This window comes from Scophthalmus maximus, chromosome 4 (genome assembly GCF_022379125.1).
Source record: "Scophthalmus maximus strain ysfricsl-2021 chromosome 4, ASM2237912v1, whole genome shotgun sequence".
Classification (NCBI taxonomy): Eukaryota; Metazoa; Chordata; class Actinopteri; order Pleuronectiformes; family Scophthalmidae; genus Scophthalmus; species Scophthalmus maximus.
Genome location: NC_061518.1, coordinates 2,632,501 through 2,642,611, shown reverse-complemented (window position 1 = coordinate 2,642,611; position 10,111 = coordinate 2,632,501). Strand labels below are relative to the sequence as shown.

Below are 10,111 nucleotides of genomic sequence, written 5' to 3'. Positions count from 1 at the left end.
TTTTATTCAGCCGGTTAAAATAGCAGAACAAAACCGTCTTTTGAAATAAAGCTTCTTTTTTTTTTTTATTCCACTGGGCTTTTCTTTTCTTTTTTTGTTGGAAGCCGGGGAGGAGAGGGGGCCGAGGGGAGCCCCCTCCTCCTCTCCCCCCCCCCCCCCCCCCCCCCCCCCCCCCCCCCCCCCCCCCCCCCCCCCCCCCCCCCCCCCCCCCCCCCCCCCCCTCCTCCTCCTCCGCAGCTGAGGGTGACAGTTAGTTCATGGTTAACAGGATCATGAGCGCACGGCTGCGGGGCCGCACACTTCTCCTGCGCCGCCGCCGCGCTCCGCGCTGCGCCCCTCTGAATGGAAAGCCCCTGCTCGCAAGAAAGAAAGAAAGGGAGAGAGAAAGAGAGAAAGAGAGAGTGATATTTAACACATCTGTTAAAGCGTTTTGATAGCAGCAATCCGTTTAAGACATTATTCCATGACGAGGGCCACAGATTGAGTGTTGAGAATCCTATGGAGAAAAACAACTCATTTACATGTGAGAGGCAAAAGTGGATTCAACAATAAATACACTCGTTATTGTATCAGATGGTTTAATGTACCTGTGTGCTATGTTTATTTTTTCTTCTTCTCCTTCCCTCGGCTCTGAAAATATAGAATAAAAGAATAATTTAGCATTTTATTTAACGAGTGTTCTTCTTCATTATCTCTATTCTGACACCCTGAATGGGAAAAGGGAATAAAGAATATCTCCGTCACAGTGCTCATTATTTGGAAAAACATAATGAAGATTGCTCTTTAATTAGGCCGCTCGCTTCTCGCCAAACAAAAAAAAACAAAGTGAAAGGAAAAAAAAAAGTGGTCAACGTGCGAAATTGATGAGCGAGCCTCCTTTTGTGTGTCGCTTGCTTATGAAGTCTAATGCAATCATAAATTGCGTCCTCTGGCCAATCGGCGGGCCGGGTGGTGCTGGTGGGTGGGGGGAGATAAGGGCATGAAAGCGGCCCATGTGGAGAACTTTGTTGTGGCCCATTGTGGAGGCTGTCATTGCGCAGAGGAGGGGCCGGGCCGGGCCGAGGGGTGGCCGCTATAAAACTCCTCTCCACTCGCCGAGGAGACCAGAGGAGTTCGCAGCCAAGTCACCCGAGTGATTCTCTCGCCAAGACGACTGGAGGAGGAGTATTCGGTTTTTTTTTTGAAAAGGTTTCACCGACGCGCGCACACTTCTCTCCTCCTGGGACCATGATGATCCCGAGCGTCCTCGCGCCTCCCGCCTTCTACCCGGGCCTGTACCGACCCGCCGCGGCGCTGCCGCTGCACCACCAGACCGTGCCGTCCGCCTTCCCGACGCACTCCAGCTTCCTCGTGGAGGACCTGCTGCGCATCAGCCGCCCCGCCGCCTTCCTGAGCCGGACGGTGGCCCCGGCGAGCGCCTCGCTGCCCACCGCCACCACCACCGTGTCCTTCAGCTGCGCGTCCGCGGCGGCGGCGGCGGTGACGCGCGACTCGTGCTCGCCAATGAAAACGTCGCTGCCGAGCAGCAAGGACCCCACTTTCCTCAAGTTCGGCGTGAGCGCCATCCTCGCCCCTTCGCCAAAGACCGGTGAGTAGACGGGCCGGTTCCGTCCCACTCCCACAGCATTGAGTCTCTCCGGGTTTTGTTTTTTTTTTCTTCCAATCCAAGGAGCATGTTGATTTACTAACATGATGTGTGATGTTTCCCCCGCAGCCTCCTCTCCCCCTACAGTCCACAGCCTGCACTCCAAGAGCTTCCCCTTCCCCTGCTTCGACGGGACCTTCCACCCCATCTTCAGGACGCCTTATCTACCAGGTAGGCGCAACTTAAGAAAAACAAGAAAAAGTTAAAGGCTATAGATTAATCATGTCTTTAGAAAAGCCTGTATAGAATTCCTTCAGAGCAAAAACCTCTTTCGACCGCTGTCACATACCCCCCCCCCCCCCCCCCCCCCCCCCCCCCCCCCCCCCCCCCAACCGGCCAGAAAAGAAGAAATCACTGTCTCATTATTAGGGAGCGCTGCAGCCTCTGGCCCCCGGCCGGACCAACACACCCACCCCCTAATTAACCAATTATCCCAAATCGTCACGCTCTAAATTTGAGGCGGGGTGGCGAGTTATAGTGCCCCCCCCCCCCCCCCTCCACCCCTCCACCCCTCCTTCCCTCCTCGCTTCCCATCGGGGGGCGTTTTGGGCATTTTCCAGGGTTCCACGTTTTCCCACAGCGGGCCCGGAGAGGGGCCACCGGCCCGGGCGACAAAGCCCCCTCCCTCCTTCAGCACCGTGACCAATTTGGTCAGCTCCCCACCGGGGGCGAGCCACCCACACACCCCCGGAGAGAGTGACTTTTACCAGGCGGGCCAAAGGCGTGGACCAGTCATGCACTAATTTCCCCTATTAGGCGCCATTGAGCGTTTTCAATATTCTCACAAGACCACATAGCGCGTCGTTGTTCCCCCGATGCTGCTGCTGCTGCTGCGGCCACAGGGCAGCTAGAGTCAGGAGGGCACCCGGCCAACGTGCACGGACACACGGGGGGGACTGTGTCCATGCACGAGGGGAACTACAAACCAAAGGGTCCCAGCAGTTGCAGGGGAAGTTTTTCCTCCTCTGCACGATGCTGCAGGAGCCCATATAGGATAAGTTACCACTGCCCCCCCCCCCCCCCCCCCCCCCCCCCCCCCCAAGTCCTCTCTCTTCTCCCTCTCTCCCTGCGCCCTAAACGTTCCTCTCATTCTGCAGTCGCCGAGTGGGGATGGAGAATAATCTCTTAGAAAAGTCTATAAAGTCGCCCGGTCCGCGCTTTTCATTCAGACGAGTCATAATGGGGGGAGATGGAGTCTTTTCACGGGCTCCGCTGAATGCGCCGGACAAAACAAACCGCAGCGCGCTGAAAAGCTTTTCGTGTTCATTTAATGAAAATGATTTGAGGGCACGACGAAGAAGAAATCCCCCTCCATCCCTCCATCCCTCCTCCTCCTCCTCCTCCTCCTCCTCGGGGCATCAGTATTCTGGTATGCGGTTGTGTTTAGTTTTTGAAAGTGTAAATCTCCCTTTGTGGAGATAATATATGGCCTTCGCCGCCTGTCCAGAGTCCTTTCTGCGTTAGTTCATTACTACACAATTACCGTTCACGGTTTATTAACTCCTCTATCCGCCCCTCGCGGGGTTCCCTAAAGGATACGCTGCCTCTTTACCATACCAATGCGGCCGGGGGACCGGCCAATGTGCTAATTAGTCACCTCGTGCCATCTCCACTCTGAAGAAAAAACGGAGACGTATTACGCAGCAGTCGCAAGAAGAAAAAAAAAAGGGGGGGGGGGGGGGGGACTTTCCCAGATAAAAAGGTTGAAAAGTTCGGTCTCGGAAAGAGAAATCATTATGAAGAGCATCTCAGATGTTTTAAGTTTTAAAAAGCTGTAAGATGTTTCTCATCGCCTAGAGTTGCTCCTCTTTTTTTCTGGCTGCAGCTTCTTCACTGTTGACACTTTTTATTTATTTGTTTCCCGTCAAAGAAAAGAAAGATTAGAGGTTTTTATTTTAGTCTCTTATGTCTTTTTTTGTTTTGTTATTGTTGTCGTTGCAGCCTCTTCATCCGTTGTTCCCATCCCCGGCACCTTTTCGTGGCCGCTGGCCGCCAGAGGGAAGCCCCGCAGAGGGATGCTGAGGAGGGCGGTGTTCTCCGACGTGCAGCGCAAGGCCCTGGAGAAGATGTTCCAGAAACAGAAGTACATCAGCAAGCCCGACCGGAAGAAGCTGGCCTCCAAACTGGGCCTGAAAGACTCACAGGTAAAAAAAAAATGAAGCGCACACGTGGCCTTAAATGTTGTGCGTAATTTGCGCGTAAAAAGACGCTGCTGCGCGCGGAACCTTTCCACTCACCGCTTACCTTCCTCCGCTTGTCCACAGGTGAAGATCTGGTTCCAGAACCGGCGGATGAAGTGGAGGAACTCCAAGGAGCGAGAGCTGCTGTCGTCCGGCGGCTGCCGCGAGCAGACGCTGCCCACCAAAGCGAACCCCCACCCGGACCTGAGCGACGTGGGCAAGAAGTCCTCCGCCGAGGAAGAGGAGGAGGAGGAGGAGGAGCAGTACGCGAGGGAGAGAGCGAGGTCGGCGGCGTCCAGCATCTCCTCCCCGTCCCTGTCCAGTAAGCACTCAGACTTCTCAGAGTCAGACGAAGAAGAAATAACAGTATCTTAATTTATTTTTTAATATTATTTTATTTTTCTTGTTTCAAAACAAATATAGAGAGAGAATATAACCCATGTTTTTTTTTTTATATATGAGACTGTGACCCCATAAATGTCATTGTTCCAAACAAAACGTTTCACTTGAGCTTGTTGCTTCTCAGGATCTTTGCTTCTGAGATACGATTTTTGCTGTTTTTGCACAGCTTTGTTCCAATTGTACAGTATTTTGTACAAGTTTGTATGGACATTTTAATGCCAAGAATTATTGGAGTTACTTTTTTTTTTCTTTCTTTTTTTTTGCCCTGAGCTTGAATAGAGTTGTTTATTGAAGAAGAAGAAGAAGAAATGTAGCTCATTTCGTTAATAATTTATATGAATCTGTTTAATAAGTATGTTTGTATGTATGTACGTGCTTGTATATATGTTTATTTCACGTCTTTCTTTTTGTACAAATCACCAAATAAAATTGTAAACAGTTTCAAAGTGAAGTGTGTGTTGTGTTGTGTTGACAAAAACAAGCCGAGTGTCACCAAAATAAATCATAAATAATTATCAATTTTTTATTGAATCACAATAACTTAAGACTAGTACAGTGATATCAGATTTAAATTCTTCCGAAGCCCTGGACAGACCAGCGATGACGAACGGCATCAATCTGCTCTGGTGTAAAAAGAGACTGTACACAAAAACAAAAACACAAAAAATACTCCTTTTTCAAGTAGCTGTAATAAAATCGTCTAGAAAAAAGTCATCAAAAACCGCTGCGGGAACTATTTACACGGTTATGTTACATATAATAAAAAAATGTACATATAGCAAAGAAGGCTAAACATTCATCGAGTGTGTGAGGAAATATTAAACAAGACGCTCCGACGACACACACACACACACCTGTCGCTTCTCACATGATGAACAGAATCACGTCTCTTTGTGCTTTATACACGGAGCGGAGCAGGAATATGAATTTACACACACACACACACACACGGACACAAAGAACATTTGCAACAAATCCAAGAAACAAAATCTTTTACAAATGTGTTTCCACGCTTGTGACTGTGTCGTGGGCAGTGCTGAGATCTGCTCGGACTCGGAGGGAGGGGGGGGAGGGGGGGGGGGGGGGGGGGGGGGGGGGGGGTTAGGGGGTGATGGATAAATGCACATTGAGCTTTTTTCGGCTTCCGTTTGGAAATCAGAATGAACGTTGCATAGCATAGGTGACAAAAACACTGAAGGGGATGGAAGCCGTGCTCTGAGCCACATGTCCGTCCCCCCCCCCCGGACCCCCTGTGGCTTTAAATCTGCCCCTCCCCGAAGATAAGATATGATAAGTTATGATAGGTACTTTATTGATCCCAAGCTGGGACATTTCCCAGAAGGCAGGCTTGGGAGGGTTCAGACACAAAGAGAAATGCTACAACAACTCTTTTTTCTTGAGCCATAGAAATGATATTCAACCACACGTACCATTATAATAACCTCCCATTTAATTATATCACTATAAACAAAGCAGCATATACACTTAGTTTTCACTTAATTCGTTTTTCCTTTTCCGTCACATGACCAGAACAGACGGCGAGCGTGGTTCGGGATGAGGTATAAAAAAATCAAACCATCTTAAACTTCCCTTCACCCGATCACCCTGCCACGTTCTGATCTCGAGCACCGAAACACATCCGCGTGTCTTCTTCCTCTTTTTCGTACCGGTGGTCCGAATAACCTCCGCCAGCGTTCTCAGCGCGTGCGACACGTCCTGAAATCTGAAAAGTGCCGCTCCTCCATATGACGAGAAGGCGGAACGAGCCCGAGGCCGCTCTCAGAGTGAGGGGGGAGTCGACTCGGAGCCCTGTTGTAGAAGTGTACAGCCATTTAGACACTTAGAAAAAAACCCCACTCATCCAATGCGCATTTAGTCTGTTAGGGGAAAAGAGAGTATAAGGCATTTTGTCTTGTCAGAATTCAGTCCAGCACCAGGAACGAGGGAGCGGTTCGTGCTACAGCGGCCTGTTGGGGCCAAATGTGCTCGGGATTATTACACACGACGCAAAAGAACTCAGAAGTGGTGAAAGAAAAATGACATCAACTCAAATACTGTTGAGAGCTTACAGGATGAATTGAGCCGTAGTGAGTGTTCATTTCCCCCCCGTTTCTCCCCGAAGATCTTTGTTTTCTTTTTTGTGAGAACTGGGTCTTTTTTCTCTCTTGCTTTTTTAAAATCAGCTGCAGATGTGTGTGTGGGTTTTTTTCTTTTACATCTCCAGTAGGTCCGGCAGGTCCGACTTGTGTTTTCTGGCACAAAACAAAACGTACGTGCACGTCTCTCATGTTCTTCCGCTCCATTTCAAAGGGAACTCTGCTTTTCTCTGGTGGAACAATGGTTTTCTGAGGACCGAACCACCGGGGACCCCGGTGGAATGTCGCCGGGCGAAAAACCGTCGGCGGGATTGTGGTGAGAATTTTTTCTGGGGTAAAACTGACCGAGCTTGTCTCCTTGGTTTAGACCTTAACTTTGTTCCGGGGTGAAGCAGCGTCGCCGCAGAGTTTCGCCTCCTTCTTTGTTACCATCTATATGTAAATCGGGGGTTTTGCAGACATCCAGTTCTCGTCCTGTTTTCTGCACGAGCTTTGGAGGAGCAGACGTTTCACTCTCAGATGTACAGGAACCTTATTTTTTTTTTTTTAATCTTTGGGGTTCTCTAAATTCTTTTTTTATGGACACATCTTCTTAACTGACTGATCATTGATTTCTCTGAGGAGTCTCTGGGAGTGAGCGGGGGAAGTTGTGTAAGACTCGACATTCACTTTGGCTCAATTTGTCCTCCAGCAGTTACACATGCACCTTCATCTGTAGAGGACGAGGAGGACGAGGAGGAGGAGGAGGACGAGGATGAGGAGGAGGAGGAGGAGGAGGAGGAGGAGGAGGAGGAGGACGAGGATGAGGAGGAGGAGGAGGAGGAGGATGAGGAGGAGGAGGAGGAGGAGGACGAGGAGGAGGAGGATGAGGAGGAGGAGGATGAGGAGGAGGAGGAGGAGGAGGAGGATGAGGACGAGGAGGAGGAGGAGGAGGAGGAGGAGGAGGAGGATGAGGAGGAGGAGGACGAGGATGAGGAGGAGGACGAGGAGGAGGAGGATGAGGAGGAGGAGGATGAGGAGGAGGAGGAGGAGGAGGAGGAGGAGGAGGAGGAGGATGAGGACGAGGAGGAGGAGGAGGAGGAGGAGGAGGAGGAGGATGAGGAGGAGGAGGAGGATGAGGAGGAGGAGGAGGAGGAGGACGAGGAGGAGGATGAGGAAGGGGGGGCTGGCTCTTCATCCATCCATGCAGCTCTCAGCAGACTGTGCTGACGCTCCAGAGACAAGGGCCTGTGTCGCCGCCCGCAGGCCGCGCAGGCTCACTGCAGCGTCCCATGCCTGGGATGGAGCTGATGCTGCGGCTCGGTGGAGGACGGACGAACTCCCGGCTGGTGTTTTTTTTTTAAAGTTTTGCTGATGTCAGGATGACGCCTCAGCGGTGGTGACGGGGCTGTGTGCTTTTTGTTCTGTCTGTCTGAAGTAGATGTCGGGCTCCTGACAGGAGCCGTGGGGGCCACAGCGGTGAACAAAGAATTAAAAGACCAAAGAAAAAACAGCGCAGTGCAGTAGAAACTTTTGTTGTCCATTTTTTTTCTTGAAATGCAAGTTTAAGTCTTAGGTATTTTTGGGTTACCTGCACCCAAATTAAGGTGGCTGGATTTTTGCGGCATGAAAGTATGCTCCTCGGCGAGGACGTTCCTCATGTAAAAAAAAAAGTTGCTCCTGAACAAACAACGGATTCCCCAGCGTCTCGCGTCTGGTCGGCATCACAGGGTCGACTCCAGCGACGAGTCCAGGATGTCGTCCTGGTGACTGTTGCTGTTGGAGTCGCTGTCGTAGCTCTGCGGGCTGGACGACGTCGCCGCCTCCTTCAGGCGCATCAGCATGTTCATCTGTCGGCGAAAGACAAGCGTGACGACTCACGGATCTGACACAGCATCCCGTTCTCTTCGAGGACTGTCCTGTAACTAAGTTCTGGATTATTCTATTAGATGCTCCATCTTCAAATAAAAATACAAGATGCTGAGGACTTGATTTTCCAAGCTACAGTTTTAGTTCATCTATTTTTCCAACCTACAAAGTTTATGGAAACAACAGCTGCTATATCTTTATATTTGTGCATGACTAACCTGCCTGATTGTTTAAATGCTCAGCACAGTTACAGTAACAGATGGTCTTCGCTCACCAGGGGGTCCGCGTCGCTGTCGCTCTGCGGCGGCTCCTTCCGAACGCCCTCCCTCGGGGCCGAGTAGCCGTCGAACCCCACGTCCTCCGGGCGGAGCTGCAGCAGCGGCGGCCAGTCGGCGGCGGCGGGCGTGGCCGACCACGGGTAGGTGTCGATCACCCAGGCGGCCGGGTCCTCCCACGCCGCCCTGCGGCCGTACAGCTGCGGAGAGACGTGAGTGGTTAACGCCGGAGCAAATACTGAGATGTCGAGAGGGACAGACAGTTTGTCTGATGTTCGGTGTTGTGAGGAATCACCGACAGTTAGAGCTCATTTGCACATGTAGAAGAGGAAAGTGAAAATTAAATATGAATCTCAATAATAGCTTCTGAGGATTTAGATAATAATATTTCCTACAATCTTTTAAAGCGATTCCTAATTTCCTCAGAGATTTTTCTTATTTTGCATTTTAGTTTAGAAACATACGAAGAACTGAAGATCATTATTCTAATTTTTAAAGGACCAGATGCCGAGTGAAAAAAAAAAACACAATTTCTATTTTAGCATCACTACGTTTTCTTCTGAGCCGATGAGACAAATTCCTCTAATCATCTCTGTGGCTTTTCTGGATCCGCTCCACTGTGGTTAACGAGTCTGCTGCCTGATTTAATCAGATGCTAATGACGCGCAGATTAAGACGACAAATTGAATCCATTTCACTTTGATGAACATAACCCCCCCGGTTCTCCTCGAGGGCCCGTCTGAGCAGTTCTCTCATTCTCAAACTCATTACACGGATCCGTCGAGTCAAACCTCTTTATTAATAATCCGTTTTTTATTGTGACAATCCCACAGATCTGAACCACCAACAGTTACTGAAGCAGTTGTTCTTGTGTGTGTGTGTGTGTGTGTGTGTGTGTGTGTGTGTGTTACCTGCAGTCCCTCCCGCACGGCCTCCAGCATGTAGGGGATGATGGAGTAGTTCCACAGGTCGGTGAACCAAACCCTGGAGCCCTCCACGTCCATGGGACACGACAGGAAGAGACGAGGTCCTGTGCGCCACAGACCGTAAGAGAGAGAGAGAGAGACGTAAATCACCGGGTTGTTTCAGGATTAACTTTTTGTTAAATCCTCTCATCGCTCCTCTCACCGATGGTGACGTCGGAGGAGCTGTGCGTCTCCAGGAAGCGGTTCAGGTGGTGCCACACCCGCGGGATCCACTCGATGATCTTCACCAGCTCCGTGTTGCGCGTTCGGCTGCCGATCTCCGTCTCCATCAGCTTCCTCCTCAGGTGGCGGCCGAGGAAGCCCTTCACCGGCTCCGTGTGGTTGGCGCACAGCACCCACCTGATCAGAGAACAACACAGGCGATATCAGAACTCAAAGACATTGACGGTTTCCCCACAGATTAATAACCCAGAGAGGCGAATAGCAGCCGGTTACCTGAAGTTGTGGTGAAGCTGCAGGTTGGGGGCTGACGATGTGGCTTGGCTCATGGTGCCAATGATGTAAGGGCTGGAAGGAGAGACAGACACACACACATTATTATTATTATTATGTCTTATTCAGTAAAATCATTCCATTAACTAAGTCATACCATACTCAAGATGTTACCGGACATGTTTTATTCATCTTTCTGTGTGTGTGTGTGTACTGACCAGTGCTGGTAGTTGCAGTTGAAGAGGCC

General features: G+C 50.4%; 2 protein-coding genes across 16 annotated transcripts in view; one reads left to right on the top strand and one right to left on the bottom strand.

Moving 5' to 3' along the window:
• Window positions 1-990: 990 nt before the first annotated feature.
• Window positions 991-4,671, top strand: dbx1a (developing brain homeobox 1a). The gene is made up of 4 exons (XM_035629068.2): window positions 991-1,588; window positions 1,715-1,816; window positions 3,587-3,789; window positions 3,910-4,671. Exons 1-4 carry the CDS (start codon window positions 1,228-1,230, stop codon window positions 4,198-4,200), a joined length of 957 nt encoding a protein of 318 aa, XP_035484961.1. The 5' UTR covers window positions 991-1,227; the 3' UTR covers window positions 4,201-4,671.
• A 3,189-nt stretch (window positions 4,672-7,860) lies between these two features.
• Window positions 7,861-10,111, bottom strand: part of nav2a (neuron navigator 2a) — a 200,949-nt gene continuing 198,698 nt past the window's right edge. For all 15 annotated transcript variants that reach the window (XM_035628020.2, XM_035628024.2, XM_035628018.2 and 12 more), the window contains 6 exons: window positions 10,083-10,111; window positions 9,868-9,939; window positions 9,575-9,771; window positions 9,358-9,476; window positions 8,446-8,646; window positions 7,861-8,152 (listed from right to left, as the gene is read on the bottom strand). The exon at window positions 10,083-10,111 is cut by the window's right edge and continues 123 nt beyond it. In XM_035628020.2, the coding sequence (XP_035483913.2) occupies window positions 8,027-8,152; window positions 8,446-8,646; window positions 9,358-9,476; window positions 9,575-9,771; window positions 9,868-9,939; window positions 10,083-10,111 (744 nt within the window). In that variant the 3' untranslated portion in view covers window positions 7,861-8,026. The remainder of the gene's footprint in view (window positions 8,153-8,445; window positions 8,647-9,357; window positions 9,477-9,574; window positions 9,772-9,867; window positions 9,940-10,082) is intronic.

Excerpts from the sequence above, each read along its gene's own strand:
- dbx1a (XM_035629068.2), top strand. The coding sequence starts at position 1,228 with ATGATGATCCCGAGCGTCCTCGCGCCTCCCGCCTTCTACCCGGGCCTG. Across the intron at positions 1,589-1,714 it reads CGCCCCTTCGCCAAAGACCG|CCTCCTCTCCCCCTACAGTC; the intron begins GTGAGTAGACGG and ends TTTCCCCCGCAG. Across the intron at positions 1,817-3,586 it reads CAGGACGCCTTATCTACCAG|CCTCTTCATCCGTTGTTCCC; the intron begins GTAGGCGCAACT and ends TTGTCGTTGCAG.